The 18,024-nt window shown below is 40.4% G+C and overlaps 1 protein-coding gene across 1 annotated transcript in view; it reads right to left on the reverse strand.

The window, feature by feature from the left end:
• Positions 1 to 1,199: 1,199 nt before the first annotated feature.
• Positions 1,200 to 18,024, reverse strand: part of LOC125484849 (transmembrane 9 superfamily member 2-like) — a 29,873-nt gene continuing 13,048 nt past the window's right edge. The window contains exons 3-6 of the mRNA XM_048605252.1: positions 9,863 to 9,956; positions 4,717 to 4,844; positions 1,319 to 1,448; positions 1,200 to 1,223 (exon numbers count right to left, since the gene is read on the reverse strand). Coding sequence (XP_048461209.1) covers positions 1,200 to 1,223; positions 1,319 to 1,448; positions 4,717 to 4,844; positions 9,863 to 9,956 — 376 coding nt within the window. The remainder of the gene's footprint in view (positions 1,224 to 1,318; positions 1,449 to 4,716; positions 4,845 to 9,862; positions 9,957 to 18,024) is intronic.

The raw sequence follows: 18,024 nt of genomic DNA on the forward strand, positions 1-18,024 counted from the left end.
TTCTCCTCTCCAAGAAGTCTCAACTTCTTCAATCTAGTTTAAAGTAACCAAATCAAACAGTGGCCCAAAATTTCTAACTGAAATCAAAGATATCAGATATTCCTCAAAAAAATACGCGTTTAAAAAATTGAATATTTGACAGCACATTGGCAATGGCCTAGTGGTATTATCGCTGGACTGTTAATCCAGAGATGCAGATAATGTTTTGGGGAGCCGGGTTCAAATCCCGCTGAAACAGATGATGGAATTTGAGTTCAATAAATGAGGGATTAAGAATCTAATGACGACTGTGAATCCATTGTCTATTGTCAGAAAAACCCATCTGGCTCACTAATGTCCTTTAGGGAAGGAACTGCCATCCTTACCTGGTCTGGCCTACATGTGACTCCAGACCCACAGCAATGTGGTTGACTCTGAACTGCCCTCTGGGCAATTATGGATGGACAATAAGTGCTGCTTACCCAGCAAAGCCCTCATCCCACGAATGATAAAAAATATAAATCATTTAAAATAACTCAAGTCAACGAAGTTCTGAAAAGTACTGGGATTTATTTCAATAGGAACAAATTGAAAAAAGCCGACAAGTTGCATTAACTATGTCAGACCTGTTCTGAGGAAGGGTCACCAGACCTGAAACGTTAACTGTTTTCTCCTTCACAGATGCTGCCAGACCTGCTGAGCTTTTCCAGCAACTTTGTTTTTGTTCAGAACACACATGGGTCGTTCTGCACAGATTTATCATGTCCTTTTCATAAGGGACGCAAAACCAATACTATAATAGTAAAATGCAATTAAAAGAACCGAGAAGATACAGCTACCAAGACAGACCGATCAGGCTAGGTCTCCCATCTCCCAAAAAGAGCAAATGATCTGACTGAAATCTTTAAAATTAATTTTTTTTTTTTAAAACATGGGAAATGCAGAAGTGATATTTCCCTTTGTGGGAGAGCTGTAAAGGAGGTTGCAAATATACAGCAGTCATACAGGAATGAATCCTAAAAGGAATTCAGAGAGAAGCATTTTATCCAGAAGATGGCGAATGAAACTTAAACAAGTGGGTAAAGTGAACGTCTTGGATGCACTTAGGAAAATTGGACAAGTGCAAGAAGAAAGGAACAGAAAGGTACCTTGAAAAGGTTGAGAAGGGTGAGGACTGGCTCATATGGAGCATAAAGATGAACAAAGGGCCAGTAACATTTTTACGTTGCAAATTCTATGTAATTCTGCATAAGGGGTCACATTTTAATTGACTAACAACTTAAAAAATGATAGAGGCAGCACTTGGATACAAATAGTTACTTAGAGAAAGGCAACTTACATTGATGACACAAGCATCTTTTGGGCGGCCATCCTGAGTAACAAAGCATCCGATTGGAAATCCAGGATTACAAAATTTTTGGCCATCTTCCACATCATAACACCATGTGACAGGCATGTTATCAATAATCCTACAAATGGACAAGAGTATACTGTAGCTTTTCAAATTACACAAGATAGAAAAGAACAGGAATTTCAATGCAGCATTATCAAAATTTAACACTCAAAAATGAAGCAGATTTTCACATTGAGATGTCACCAAACTGCCATGCAAATAGAGCCATCTGCAAAGTTCAAAACTGAAGTTATGGGTGGGTCCTCCCCCTTGATCAGACATACCCAGACAGAACACGGCTGTAAAATTTACATTGAATTTGAGGTTTACCCAAAACAAAACCAAAGTATATGCTTCCACTTTTAAACTTAAAGCAAGCTGCAGTGGCTGTTTATCAGAAACTGAAACAACTGCTCAACAGAACTAGCAGCATCTAGAGAGAAAACAGAAGGTGGCAGAGCAAGTTAATAGCGTAGTTAAAAGGCAAGTGTCCCATATGCATCATCAGTTGAGGCATGTCTTATAAAAGTAGGAGACCATATTGGAGCTACTCAGGACTTTGGTTAGTCACTGCTCGAGTACAGTGTTCAGTTCTGGTCTCCACACCAAGAAGGATGCGATTGCACTGACGAGACTGCCGAGGAGATTTTTTTTTTTTTTTTTTTTAAATTTATTCACAGGATGAGGGCATCAATGGCTAGGCCAACATTTATTGCCCATCCCTAATTGCCCAGAGGGCAGTTAAGAGTCAACCACATTGCTGTGGGTCTGGAGTCACATGTAGGCCAGACCAGGTTAAGGAGGGCAGTTTCCTTCCCTAAAGGACATTAGTAAACCAGATGGGTTATCCTGACAATCGACAATGGATTCATGGTCATTAGAGTTTAAATTCCAGATTTTTTTTTAAAAATTGAATTCAAATTCCACCATCTGCCACTGTGGGATTCGAACCCAAGTTCCCAGAACATTATCTGGATTAACAGACCAGCAATAATAGCACTAGGTCATTGCCTTCCCAGTCTATTCACCAGGACATTGCCTGGAACAGTAGGTTTCATCTAGGAGGGCGCACTGGATAAGCTTGGGTTTTCACTGGAGCAGAGATCGTTGAGGGTGGACCTGATAGGCGCATACAAGATGAGGTACATGGACTGGGTGAATAAAAAAGGCTCCCTTACAAGGGGCCATAATATTTAGATGAAGGATAGGAGTTTGAGGAATGAAGGCAACATTTTTTTTATATGCAGAGGGTGGAGGAGTCTGCAACATATGGCCTGGGAGGATAGTTGAGGCAGGTAACCTCACAACATTTAGAAGTACTTGGATAAGCACTTGAAATGTCATCACATTCAAGTTTATAGGCCCAAGTGCTGGAAAGTGGGACAAACCAATTTAGTGTCGCTTTGATGATACAAACTTGATGGGCCAAAGACTCTTTTCTATACTGTATGACTCTATAATTCTAAGAGTTCCTGAGATGAGTATCTGACCTCAATTGGGTCAAGACAGTCTGTTTCAGAGTCTGTAACACTACTCGGTATTAGCCCATCTATGGCTAAAAACAACCAATAACTCCATTTCTCCTACTTCTCTTTTCTGAAGCCTTCTGGCTATTCTCACATTCTATAATCTATAAACTGAAGGTTTGCTGTCCACATCTTAACTCAGAGCAAGCCTCCACCCCAAATTCCCCAAGCTGGCTAACCAAGCTCGACTTCTCAAGAAGCAGGTTCGTGATTTTAAAATTCTCATCCAGGTCTTGAAATCTCATGGAGCCTTGCCCTATCCATCCCTGACATCCAACAACGTCACAACTCTCAGATTGTCACACTCTGACAAAGCATTCCCAATCACAACTGCTTGACCATTAGTGACCATGCCTTCAGCTGCTGGGAATTTGTTCACTACACCTGATTCTCTACCTTGTCTTCCTCCTTTCAAAGGAATTTTAAAACCTACCCCTTTGATCAAGCTACTGGTCACCTGGCCTCAACTCCTTTGTGACCCAATGGCACACCTTGTTTTAAAGGGCATTTCATTACATTACATTGAAAGTTCTATATATGCTAGTTTCTTGTATAAGGCTCTATATACACACACTATATATATGAAGGCTCCACATAGATGTTAGTTGTTTGCTAAGACTAAGAATTGCTAAAAAAAACCTGCTGGAACAAAAATTTATACTGCATGACAAACAAGGCAGTGATTGGCTGGGCAAGTCGAGTCTAGTTTCCCCATGGCAAAGCCATTACCAATGCACCAGGCAACTGTCACCCCAAGCTGTTTGTTAAATTCAAAAAGGCAAGTGGACTTGGATTGGTCAAGACCACCACAGGGAATGTTGCAATTCTACTTAGGTCAGTGTCCAAGTCAACTCTATGGTAGCACAGTCCTAACATGACTGGATATATAATCCAGAGTCCCAGGCCAAGGTGCTGTCATCAAATGGGCTGCTTTCATCACAGCCAACTCATTTTCATTATTTGATTACCCCCATTAGTGACTTTTCTTTCTCCCCAGCACATCCATTGTCCATTCCTTTGTCAGCCCAACTGTTGCGATCTCTCTCTCTGGACTTCTTTGCCACCTATCTTTCACCCTGCTCCCCTCTCCAAACCCCAGGCTTCAACATAAATACCACCTTTTCAGAGCTATATTCAGTTCTAAAGAAGGGGCACTGGACCAGAAACATTGACATTGCTTTCTCTCCAAGATGCTCCCAGACTGCTGAGGTTCTCCAGCAATTTCTACTTTTGTTTCAATGTTCCGGGGACATGGATTCAAATTCCTCCACAACAGCTGGTGCAATTGAAACTATTAATAAAAAACCTCGTATCAGCAATAGCAACCATGACTATCACTGTAAAAACTCATTTCATTCACTTATGCACTAATTACCATCCCTATCTCTCATCAGCCTTCTGAAGTGTCCTACTTTGCCACTCAAGGGCAATTAACAATGGACCACAAACACTGGCCACCCCGCAAAGAAAACTCCACAATTATCCATGACCAACCACAGTTTATTTACTAACAGCACCCTGTTTCACATGTATCTCAAATTGTGGTTCTTTTGAAAGTTAGCATTTTTCTATCTGTCCTGAAGAACACAAGATAAATATAAATTTACTGTTGTCATAATGTTGTAAAGCAAAAATGAGTTGAATGGAACAATGTGCAAACACTAGAAGACTGGTTGAGCTAAGTGACCTGCACATAAAATTCCTTAACTTGGTAATTCTGGGCCAAGTCATAACTGGACCACAATCCACCAAAAAATGAAGATCAAAGAAATAGCTGCAACATGAGCGAGAAACATTGATGTTATTTTATGCACTTACCAATGGTGTTGGTAATTCAGAAGAATTCCTTTCTTTATGAAAGACAACTTGTCTGCACTTGGCTTATCTTTTGGATTGTAGGATTTCATGCAAACAAGCTTACATGCTTCAGGTTCATTAAACGTGAACTGTTCAGGGAAGGGGGGGAAAGTAAAGGTTATTTTAGCTCCTGAACCTAACTGCTAAGACATTCACACTTTATCACAAAATAAAAGTGGATTCCAATGCAGTAATTGTATAACAAACTTACATACAACTGGAGAACTCAGAAGCATTGATGTTTTTCATTGTAATGCAATGTGCACTTTCAGCTGAACAATAATCAATTGATGATTTTCATCCGACTGTTAGACCAAAGAAATCCCATGCAATTCTATAAAATATAAAATCACTCTCCCATGTTGCTGCTCACAATAAAAACAAGATGCTTTCTAAAGGACTGACAGATGCACAAACCTAATTTTTGAACATTTGGCTTGAGAATTTAGCAATGGTGCGGTCTGCAATATCATAGAAGGTTACACTGAATGGAAACAGGTGCCACGGAAGCAGATGAAATTGTCAGTAGGTGAAGGCTGGCTGCCAGGCATGAATTACATCCTACTGAAAAGGATAGCTATAGAGGGAGATGTGGAGAAACAGGAGTAAATTTCAGACATGTAACGATATGACATGAAGAGAAGTGTGTTAGTCTTTTAACAGGATGCATAAATGATAAGGGAAAGTTATTTCACTGCTGCTTTTGAGGGCTTGCTCTGCCCAAATCAGCTGGAACATGTGTCATATTGCAACAGTGTCATTGCTTCAATGGTGTTTCATTAGCTGCAAAGCACTGATTCATATCACACCTGCCACTACCTCGGGATGATTCAAAGTCACTTGAAAGTACCTTCACAGGAAGGTATACTACTTTATGGAAGTCTCAACGTGGGCTATTCACATTTTGTAATGCATAATATTCTGGGTTTATTGGCAGAATGGAAATGTTGCTAGACTAGTAATCCTGAGCTCTGGACTAATGATATTGAGAAAAGTTCAAATTCCACCATAGCAGCTAGGGAATTGAAGTTCAGCAAATAAATCTGGAATTAAAAGCCATGATCAGCAATGGTAAACATGAAATTATTTTTTGAAGTCTATTAGGGAAGATAAAATTTCCTTCCCAGTTTGAACCTCACCTGAATCTATACCCACTGCAATGCAGTTGACTCAGAATGGACAGGTATGGACACTTAGGTTTTCTGCTTAAGTCTGTGCAGTGTACTTCAAGCCTCTGACCAATAGACACACCTGTTCCACACTGAGCCACAGTATTATGGCTCTATTTCACAGCACAGTGATCTTGTGTATTATTGATGGGACAGCTAATTCATTGTGCACATCAAATGATTTGTTTCAATTTTCTTACACACTTCATGGTGAAAGAAAGATAAAACACAAGTGGCATAAACGAAAACTCACTAATGGACTTTGAACTTAACTAAACTAAAATATTGCTTCTACTATCACATTTAAAAAAATGTTCTTTCACTGATCATTAAAAGTCAGGAAAAATGCAATCCATCAGCAACCAAGTGACTAGGCACGCATGAAAAAAACCCTCAGTGGAAAACAGTACAAAGTAGTATGAACAAGAAAAAGACCAAGAGAACTCAATGTAAAAGAAACCTACAAACTTCAAGTGCAGCATGTTGAAAAGGAATTTCACAATTCAGGTTAACTGTGCACATTCCTAAGCTATGCAAAATATCACATTCAACTAGGAATAAAATGTGGAAGGATGGAGAGCGCTATAAAGCATGAATTGGGAAAACTGAAAAGAGATCAGACACTAGGGGGACACTGATTATCTAAAGCTCCAGAAATAAAAGATCTTCAGCAATATTTAACTGCCAGCAGAACACAAATGAATCATAAAAACTGAAGGGAGCACAGACGCACACTCAGAACCTGTGGAGTCAGCGTATTGATTGACCGACAGCTCAAGCAGAGGGGGGCGAGAAAGAAAAAGAAAGAGGATCCCAACTTATAAAATGGGAAAGTCAAGATCAACAGACTAAAACGTCAGTTAAATGGTACGTTTGCAGTGTCTCTCTTTTAAAGAATGGTGATTCAGCTTCACTCAAGATCACCTGGCTTCTTTCTAACTGGAGGGCAATGATGTTGGGAGTCTGTCCTGAGTGTGCAGGTGGTGATACCCCTTTACCCACACGAATGGGGCTCTGGATTCTTGCAGCCCTTTCAGAATGGTAGCACATGCAATTGGATTGGAAATAAGGAATAGCAAGGGGAATAAATTCCAGTTGGGAGTCATCTATTGGCATCCATTAGTTACTTCATCATAGGGCAAAATATAAATCAGAAAATCATGAAGGCACGTGAGAGAGGCATTACATGGATCATGGATGACTTTAATTTGCATCTTGATGGATCAGTTGAGCAAGGGGAACATGAAAAAAATTTGTAAAGAGTCAGGAATAACTCCTGAGAGCAGCACATTGTAGAACTTACCCAAGGAACACAATTTTAGATCTAGTGATGAGAAATGAAGTAGGATTATTAAGAGATCTTGTAGTTAAGAATCCTCTCAGATGTAGCGATCACAACACCATGGTAGAATTTCAAAATCAGTTTGACAAAGATAGCAACACAGGTCTAGACCAATGTCAATTATAGGCAATTACAGGGATATGAAGAAAGTCTTGTCTAAGCTCAGTTGGAAAAATAGACCAAGGGAAAAGTCAGTTGATAAGCAGTGGCAGACATTGAAATAGATATTTCAAAACACGAGCAAGAATTTATTCAAGTCTAAAACGAGGATGAGAATAGTTAATCACCCATTCTTAACAAAGGCAGTTGAGAAGAGTATCCAAACAAAGATTTAGGAAAACAAAGCAGTGGAAAAGGGCAGTAGGCCAGAGGATTAAACTGTTTTTTTTAAAGGATCTAGCAACGGATGACTAAAAACCTAGCAGAGAGAAAAAAAATTCATGGTGGAGGACTGCAAGCATCCCAAATATATCAGATAAGCAAGGTGCTGACAGGAAGAAAGTCTCTATCACGTGGAACAAAATATTTAACAAATTAATAGGACTGAAGGCAGACAAGTCGCTAAAACCTGATTGCTGGGTTCCAACTGATTTAAAAGGAAGAGGCTGCAGCAATCTTGGAGCTGTTGGTAAAACAAAAGGTTCCAGCAGATGATTGGTAAACTAGCCAACACACCTGCTTTCTGTCGGTCCCTTTTTGAACAGGTAACTGTTAGCCTAACTTTATCAAAGTGCTAAGAGTCCAATATTAAAGGAAAAAAAGCAGACCATTTAGGGAAGCTTAACGCAACCAGTCAACATGGTTTTGTGAAAGTGAAATCACATTTGACAAATTTGCTAGAGTTTGTATGGGATATAACAAGCAGAGTTGATAAGGGGCAACAGGGAGATGCATATGCATTTCCAGAAAGCATTTGATAAAAGGTCCCACATAAAAAAATTGCAAATGAAAGGAGCTCATGGTAGTGGGAGCAATGTATCAGTATGGACTGAGAATTGGTTAAAACACAAGATCGAGTGGGGATTAATGAGGCTCAGTTTGAAAAGACAACTAGTGAAGTACCACAAGGATAAGTCCAAAGGACTCATTTATTTAACATCTATAACTGCCTTGGGAGGACAGAGAATAAAATAGCTAAATTTCCTAATTTTCCAAAAACTAGGTGGGACAGCTTGTTGCAACAAGGACATAAACAATCTGAGGGGATATAGTTGGGTTGAGTGAGTTGGCAGCACTTCGCAGCTGGAGTTTAATGTAGCAAAGTGAAGTCATGCACTTTGATAGGACGAATCAACAAAAAACACCAAAATAGAAATTGCTGGAAAAGCTCAGGTATAACAGCATCTGTGGACAGAAATCACATAACTAAGGCAGGGTCACACATCCCGAAACGTTGACTCTGGCTTCTCTCCGCAGGTGCTGCCAGACTTGTACTTTTCCACCAATTTCTGTTTTTGCTTTTGATCTACAGAATCTGCAGTATTTCTAGAAGGTTGTAAGTTACAAATAGGGAAGTGTTGGTACGACTGTAGAGGGTGTTGACGAGGCCACACCTGGGAGTTCCAGATAAGTTTTGATGCCCATATTTTAAAAAGAATAGACTGGCATTGGAGACCGTTCAAAAGAGGCTCACTAGGCTAATTCTTGGGTTAAACAGGTTGACTTATCAAGAATGACAAGCAAGGCCTTTATTTGTTAGGGTTTAGAAGAATGAGAGATGATCTTATTGAAACATAAGATTTTGAGAGGACTTTGCAGTGTAAATGTTGAGAAGATATTTCTACTAGCAGGGAACCCTGAGCCTAGGAGAAATGGTTACAGAATAAGGGGACATTCATTTAAAACTGAGATGTAAAGCAATTACTTCCCCAAGTGGGTACCAAATGCCTAAGATTCTCTATTTAAACCACTGAAAGTATTTAAAGAGAAGGAAGGTACATGTTTGAAATTTGAGTTAAGGGTTATGAAGAGCCGTTGTAAAAACAAAACAGCAGAGCAAGTTTGACAGGCCAATCAACCTATTGTTATTTATATGCCAATATACATTCAAGACTAAAAACTGAATGCATCAAAAATGATTTCACCAAGGTAAGTACAAATTAATAATTTGCATTTATACGCTCCTAGCTGCTTCTCATTTCAGACTTAAATATTGTTCTGCCACAAGGTCAACATAAAATAAAATCCCAAGTACTTCACAGGAATAATCAAAAAGAAAAATTCAACTCCGAGCTTTTCATGTAAATTTCAGAACTGAAGTACTGACCAAAAGCTAAGTCAAAGAGTTGATTTTTCATTTGTGACCCAATTGCCTCAGGTATCTAAGGCCAGGGAAAACAAAAGGAGGAAAATGTGTACAAAAGTGCGCCGAGTGACAGAAATGAATCAGGGAGGCAGTGTCTCCTCTGCAGCATAAACATGGACCAGTTGGCCCAAAATGGCCTATTTCTATACTGTGTACCCAGTACAACTCAGTATAAATACCTTCCTCAGATTAGCCTTTGGCTAATAAAAATTAAAATAGGTTGGTCTACAATGAAAAGTGGAATGGTTCAATTATGAGCAATTACATTTTAAAAAATCTCAAATGCAATACCTTATATGGTGATGACTCAATCCTCTCTCCAAATAATACTTGTCCCAAATTTTCCGAAGGTCTTTTCTCAGTTTCATTCTGACAGAAGTCAAACCTTTGAAAAGCAAACTAAACTGTAATTGTACTGTCAACTCCAGCTTTCACAAAGCAAAACTACAGCAAACAAATTTTTATACAACTTGAGACTGTACGAAGTAATCTTATACCATTAACAAAAATCACAAGCAGCTGTGAGCTGTCACATTTCCAGTACTATTTAAAGCTTGGAAAGGAACTTTCAAGAAAGGGTTCAACGTTGAAAGTTTCAAGAATTAACTGACCAAGTAAAATCAAACTATGATACCTTCAGAGTCATATGCAAACTCAATTCTATTGATCGATATGAACTGTGTTGCATTTTGATGGCATGCTCAACATAAAGGTGGCCTGCCAGGTTTTAAACAAATCTTCACTGTATGAATATGAAATGAAAACCAGATGAAACCTAATGTGATACCACAGTTAAGCAGCTGGAGGATCTGCTAACCTTTCCGAGCAGGCAAGCAAAACCTCATGTAACCAATACATAAAATAGAACACTAAACAAGGGTTATTCACTCCAAAAAAAAAACTGCTGTGTGCAAAGTGGACTCAACCTTGTCAAGAACAACTTCATAAATACTCTTAGACTCGAAAGTTGGAGTATAAAGGCAAAAACCACAGGATATTTACCCATCACTGTATTGCTACTGTTCATCATAGGCTGAAATCTGATCCTTGCCCATTCCTCACAACAACCCAGGAATTTTCATGATCCGTTAAGCATTTGATTATTTAAATATCTGTAAGTGCACACTTCCAAATTATAGTACATTTATCGGAAAGATATGGAATTCCACTCCAGATTGCCATCCTGCTCTTCAAGTAATTAGCGACAGAACAGCAACCAACTTTCCTTCAAGAGTTCTGACAATGGTCACTGGACCGGAAACATTAATTTTTATTCCTCCCCACAGACGCTGCCAGGCCCGAGACTTTCCAGCAATTTGTTTCCAACGTCTGCAGTTCTTTTGCATTTTTGTCCCTTTCGGTCTGTTTTGTACATTAGATACACATGGGAATATAGCTGCCTGTTGCAAAAAAATCAAAAACATGTTGTTGGTAAACCAATTATCCATGCTAGTTTCAACATTTTATATAGGGATATGGTTGGGGCTCTTGCAGCCCTGTGACAGCGTCCCTATCTCTGGGTCAGAAGACCTGCATTCAAGCCTTCCCATAGCATGTCTGAACAGTTGTTTAAAAATTCTGTGTGTATGATCATGTTGCGATTCTAACGAGCAATCCAGGGCTAACAATCTAAAAAGAGGAGAAAATTCCATCTTTGCACTTCAAGAATAAAAAGTTGCTAATAACCACTAGACTGTGCTAAACACCCAACTGGTTCACCAATATCCTTCCTTATTCTGGCAGACTGGCATTCCAGTCCTATAACTCACTTTAAAGGTCCATAAGAAAACTGGTGACAGGTAGACTGTGGTTCACATCCCACCAATTTTTTGTTTTTTTTAAAAAAAAGTGGACACTCCCTCTCTATCCCAGAGAGTTGGGGATATTCCATCATTGAACAGTTTAAGGCTAAAAGAAACAGATTTTTGGTCCGTCAGGGAATCAAGAGATAGAGATTAGGTACAGCAGTGGAGTTGAAGCCCAAGTACAACCACTGAATAGCTAAATGGTGGAGCAGGGTCGATAAGCCACTTAACTAACTCCTTTTTTTTTTTAAAAAGTTAAGGTAACTTCAATTAGATTTAAATTTGAACAGCTTTAACTATTAAGTTCCAAGAATTTCACATTTGCACATTTCAGGTATTCCAATAATGTCAAGAAACTGTACCCACTGGTTAACCTCACTGACTATTTACAACTAACAATTGCAGTCCTTTGTACTGCATGGTTAACGAGTTTTCAATCAACATGACCAGTCTTTTTGGACTCTGATCTCTTCACAATAAAGAAACACTGTGGCTGAATCAGCAATTCAACATCTTAACAGGAAGTCAGTGGTCATTGCTAACAGTTAGCCAGTCTGTCCAACAGACCGAAGGACATTTCCATTACTGGGGACTAGACATCTCTCAATCTTCTCCACAGGCAGCATATGGTTAGCACTGTTGCCTCACAGCACCAAGGTCCCAGGTTCAAATCCAGCCTTGGGCGACTGTGTATGTGGAGTTTGCACATTCTCCATTTCTGCATGGGTTTCCTCCCACTGTCCAAACATGTGGGGCTTAGGGTAGATTAGCCATGCTAAATTTCCCATGTTGTCCAGGGATATGCAGGCTAGGTAGACTGGCCATGGGAAATGTGGAGATACAGGGACACTCTTTGGAAGGGCAGTGTGGACTTGATGGGCCGAATGGCCTGCTTCCACACATTAGGGATTCTATGATGAGATAAGAGAATATTCTACTTAGACACTACCTTGGGATCAATGATGCCTTTCTTCTATCCACTGTGGAGGTTCCGAGGTGACTAAAATAGACAAATACTAATCTATCATAGATATGACAGCTTGATGCTTGAATTTTCTAATGTTCCTTCAGCTGTCAATGCTTATTCTCCATCTGTGTTTGTCACAAATTGGTAGCTTCTTCGCTTCTTCAATTTGGACACTATTAGGCTAGAGACTCCCCAGAGTCGGTGGTGTTAATGCATTTTCTTGGAGAATTCAAGGGACAATATGCTTCCTGTGCTCTTCCAGTAACCACTTGCCATTCAGAGCTCAGAGTACAGGCCTTGTTTTGGAAGTCTTGTGTCAGGCACATGGGCGATACGGGCTGCCAAGAACAAATCAAGCGTATGGGTTTAAAGTGATTTTCTGAAATGCTAATGTGACGCAAGAAGAAAAAAATAACTTTTTCATACAGTGAACCAGAGTCTGGAACGCACCACCTGGAAGCTGGTCGACAGCAACAATTGCCTTCGTAATGGAAGAGTTGGCCTAAGAGAAGTACTAAATAAAAACCAAGAGAACTGCAGATGCTGTAAATCAAACAAAAACAAACTGCTGGAAAAGCTCAGCAGGTCTGGCAACATATTGGGAGAGAAATCAGAGTTAATGTTTCGGGTCGAGCGACCCTTCCTCAGGCCCTGTGTGAGAGAGTGAAGTACTATCCTGCCTACGGATTTGCAGCATTTTGCAGGGGCAAGTGTGGAAATACTTCAAAGGATTTGAGGTGCCTGGTGTACGTTGTGTTGTATTTACGGTCATACAGAAGGGCTGAAAACACTGCTGCCCTATAGATCATGAGCTTGGTGACCAGCTTGGCTTTGTTGTCGTCAACTGGTCACGTGGCTGAAGGTTGCCTTTGAACACGAGGCAATGTTGAAACTTTTCATCAATGCCTGTCTTCGATTAAAGAAAGCTCCCAAGATTTGGCAATTAATCCACATTGTTCAATGGTTCACTGTTGATATTGATGATCTGGGTGGGCAGCAAGGTCATGAAGAGCAGAGGCTATGCAACCTGCTCCATTCAATACTATCCATTTAGGCTTTTTTTTTACAAGAATGGTTCCAGAGCTAAGAAATTTTAAGAGGCAAAAGGCACAGAAGTGTTTCATCAATCATAGTCATATTAAATGGCAGGGTAGATTCTATCAACCAAAGGGGCTATTCCTGTTCCTATGAAGATAGTTTGGAGAAGGAATGACTTTCCTTACAAGTTAAGGAGATTGGTCTGAAGACTTCACAATTGAGGAGTATCTGGACAGAGACAGAAAAACTTTTTATTCAAACAGATCAAGAACTAAATAAACAGATATTAAGTAATTTGCTGAAATAGTAAATGTGATGCAAGAAAAAAAACACTGAACAGTTCAGGTCTGCAATGCGCTACTTGGAAGTTGGTACAGGCAGGTTTAATTGAGGCATTCAAAAGGATAGTAAATTATATATACAGAAATAATGTACAGGACTGTGGGGAAAGGGCATGTGGATGGCATAAATTCACGTTGCTCAGTTAACCAGTGCAGACATGACATGTAAGTGACTGTCTTCTGTACTGTAACAATTTTCTTTGATGCTTTGTGTACAAAATAGATTTGCTAGTATTAAATAGAGTAGCAACTCTATTCAACTCATTCAATTCAACTCATCAGTCGCTCTGAAACCTTTACTTCAAACTGCATCTATGCAGTCCCCTCCCCCAGAGGGGTGTCAGACCATCAGAGTAAACAACTCTACAGCTGCAATCTTAGTAGTTTGGTTTGAAAATAAAACAGTTAAGCACACACTATATAAAGCAGTTAAAAATATGATTTTTAACATGCAAGTCATAGAATCGTAGCATGGTTACAACACAGAAGGACAACTTCAGCCTATGACATAGTTGCTTCAGCTGAGAGCTAGCATGAATGTATGTGTGTCTAACACCTTTTCCTGGGAGCCACAAAAATTTTCTCTGCTCAGATAATTTGTTAACTCACGAAAACCTTGATGAATTTGCCTCCCTCATACAGCAGATCCAGTGTGGCCTTCTGCACCTTTGCTACCTCAGGACTCAACTTTTGCAACACACTGAGCTTGTTGAACATTATCCAGCAGGACAACAGTGCTGATCAGGTTATTGTTCTCTGCCTATTGATCAAAGGCCAGAAGCCACCAGTTTCAAAAAGTAAGAAGTTCTGAGGAAGGGTCACCGAATCTGAAACGTTAATTGATTTCTTTTCTTCACAGATGCTGCCAGGCTGGCCGAGCAGTTTCAAAAAGTGCCCAGTTTACCTCAGGTTACCTCCGAAACACTATGTAAAAATTTCAACAGGCTAAGCAAGCTGTTTTACTCTACATAGTGGTTACACAAGTGGATTCTGCCTTCCACACAGTATAGTAGGTTACACATGAATTTTAATGCCAATGTCTTGTAGCAGTTGGCTGATTGAATCAAACAGCATGCTTATGACAGGTAGAATACATACTGCAATCAACCAGTCCACACTAGCAAAACCCAAAAAGCACTACACTGATGCAATTCTGCAATTAGGCAGCACATGCACAAATTTGAACGTGCCAATAGCTATGCAAACAGCCAATTTAAAGATAATTACATCAAACTTATAAAGTTGCTTCTCTGGAAGCAACATACATTAACACACAGATACCTCTGCAAACAAAAGGAACATGTTCAAGCTTCGCTCACTATGAATTACCTAGGATTTTGCAAAGTTGTATGCTCCCCATCGCTTTCCACATGGCAAAGCTCTGGCCAATCAAAATCAGCTTGCCTACCACCTAGGAGCCTTTTCTGCTGTAGAATGCTTGATGATCATTTAAATTCGGCATTCTAGTGCCTTCCCTGATGGATACAGGGTGGAAAGCTTCAGCATTATAATAAACAAGCTATATATAGAAATTCAGAAAAATTCAGAAGATGTTGGAAATCAAAATGTTGAAAATACACAGGTCATGCAACATTTGTCATGAGAAACCATTAATATTTGATGCCTATTATCAGTGTTTCCTGTTTTGCATTAGCTATAGAACTTGCTTCTTACAAATGAAGTGTCAAAATCACTTAGACATAAGGGGAATAGAACAAAATGGTTACATTTTAAGCAAAATAGTCACCTCATACAAGTATTACAATTGCTCAACAGGAAGAAGCCAAGCCTTGGAAGTTCTGGAGGAGGGTCACAGGACGTGAACGTTAACTTTGATTTCTATTCACAGATGCTGCCGGACCTGCTGAGATCTTCCAGCAACTTCTGTTTTTGTTTGATTTCAAGCATCTGCAGTTCTTAGTGATTTTTTTTTATTTAAGGAAAAGCCAAACCTCATACAAGGTGAGGGAATTACTTGCAATGCAGTGGCTGCTACAATTATCCCCCGCATCATACAATTTCTTGCTCATTACAGGCACTCCATACTGAATCACCAGATCACAATGTTTCACATGCTGTGGCATTAAAATTGATCCACCATTGCAGTGACACTATACCATTAGTTTTCTGAAACTAGGGGGAAGGGCAACAGTAGTGAATGGGCAGGATGTTTTCTAGTAATCACAATCCAAATGAGCATTTCTCTCAGAGAATCCAAGTAAATACTGAGCACTAAGTATCTTCAACTTGGTCATGGATCACAAGGGCATCAACGTGCCTGTGTACCAGCGCAAGTAGAATTTTCGGAAGGAGCAAGAGACGATGCTAAGAAACATAACTGGAGGAGAAAGGAATCTAACAGGAAATCACTAATGCATGAATGTCATGTGAAAATGCATACTAATTTAGGAAAAGGTAGGCCACCAAGTCCTGCAAAGCTGCTCTGCCATTCAATAAGATAAAGGCTGATCTGATTGTAGCCTTAAATCCATATTCCCGTAGGCTCCTGATATCCTTTCACGCCATGTTTGACAAGGATCTCTCTGCTTCTACCACCTTTTCAGGAAGGGTTCCAAACAGTCAGAAACAAAGCAGAAAGAAGCCATTTAGCCCATCAAGCCTCCACAGCTTGGAGAGGTAGAGAAATCCACAGGTTCACCATTCTCTGAAGGAAGACATTCTCATCTGTCTAAAATGGACTACTGCATATCCTGAAATCATTAGCCCTCGTTATGGATGACCCAAATGAAATACCATCCCTGTATATAGTTGGAGTCCTGTCAGAATTTTAAACATTTCAGGAGGTCCCCTCTCATTCTCAACTCCAATGAATACAGACCCCAATCACAATGACTCCTTTCGGCAAATCTGCCATCCAGGAGCTAGCTTTGCAAATTTTGACCGCACTCCTTCTATGGCAAGTGTATCCTTTCTTAAGTAAGGAAACCCATGCAAGATGATGAACAAACATGTGGGAAAGCAAGTTTCAAGGATGACAGTCTGAAGAGGGATATAGATAGGTTAAGCAAGTGGGCAAAATCCTGCCAGATAGAATGTGGGAAAGTGGAAATTATGCATTTTCATGTGCATATAAAATGTGCGATTTGGCAGGATGACAATCATTCACACTGGCAGCAACATACAATTAATAACAAAAAGAGGACTGATATTAACAAGGAGGTTAGAAGCAGATGAAGAAGCCAGAAAGTCCTAGAGATGTGAAGGTCCTATCTAATTCAGTGGCAAGTCCTCTATCATTGTTTTAAAATTGTGCTTCTGATCGGTCAGCTGGCCAAATTAAAACTTTCCAAAGGGAAATAGCAAGAACTGTAGGTGCTGAGTCAGAGTCAATACAGTGTGGAGCAGGAGGAACACGGGTCAGGCAGCAGAGGAGCAAAGTCAACGTTTCAGGTTTACACCTTCATCAGGACTGGGGAGGGGAAAGGAGCTCAAAAATAAATAGAGTGAGGAAAGTGGGGCTGGGGGAAGGTAGGTGGGATGGTGACAGGTGGATGCAGGTCATGGGAAGGGCGGAACAGATAGGTGGGGAAGATGATGGACAGGTTGTGTCAGGTCAAGGAGGTGGAGATGAGAGGGAGGATTGGACAAAGGATAACGCCGAGGGTGGGGAGATTTTGAAATTGGTTAATTCCATGTTCAGGCCATTGGGCTGAAAGCTCCCAAGGCGGAAAATGAGGAGTTGTTCCTCCAGTTTATGTGTGGCATCAATGTGGCACTGGAGATAGCCCAGGATGGATGTCACCCAGAGAGTGGGAGGGAGGAGTTAAAATGGTTAGCAAGAAGGTGGTGTTGATTACAGTGTACAGAGCGCAAATGCTCTGCAAGTCAGTCACCAAGTCTGCGCTGGGTCTCACCGATGTAGTGGAATCCATATCGGGTGCAACGGATACAGCAGACCAGGTTGAAGGATGTACAGGTGAATCCCTATTGGATTTGGAAAGATTGTCTGGGGCCTTGGGCAGAGATGGGAGGTGTAGACCTCCTGTGGTTGCAGGGAAAGTTGCCAGGTGTGGTGGGGAGTGTAGAGCTGACAAGGGAGTCACTGAGTGAACAGTCCCTACAGAAGGCAGACAGGGGTGGGGAGGGAAATCTCTTTGGCAGTGGAGTCAGATTGTAGGTGGCAGAAGTGGCAGAGGATGATTCACTGGATGCAGAGGTTGGTGGGGTGGTATGTGAGGACCAGGGGGTCTCTGTCCTTATTTTTGTTTGGGGGGGCAGGGTTTGAGAACATAAGTGCAGGAAATGCAAGAAATGCAGTTGATTGCACATGATTCACTGGAT

Source organism: Rhincodon typus, chromosome 14 (genome assembly GCF_021869965.1).
Source record: "Rhincodon typus isolate 14 chromosome 14, sRhiTyp1.1, whole genome shotgun sequence".
NCBI classification, from domain to species: Eukaryota; Metazoa; Chordata; class Chondrichthyes; order Orectolobiformes; family Rhincodontidae; genus Rhincodon; species Rhincodon typus.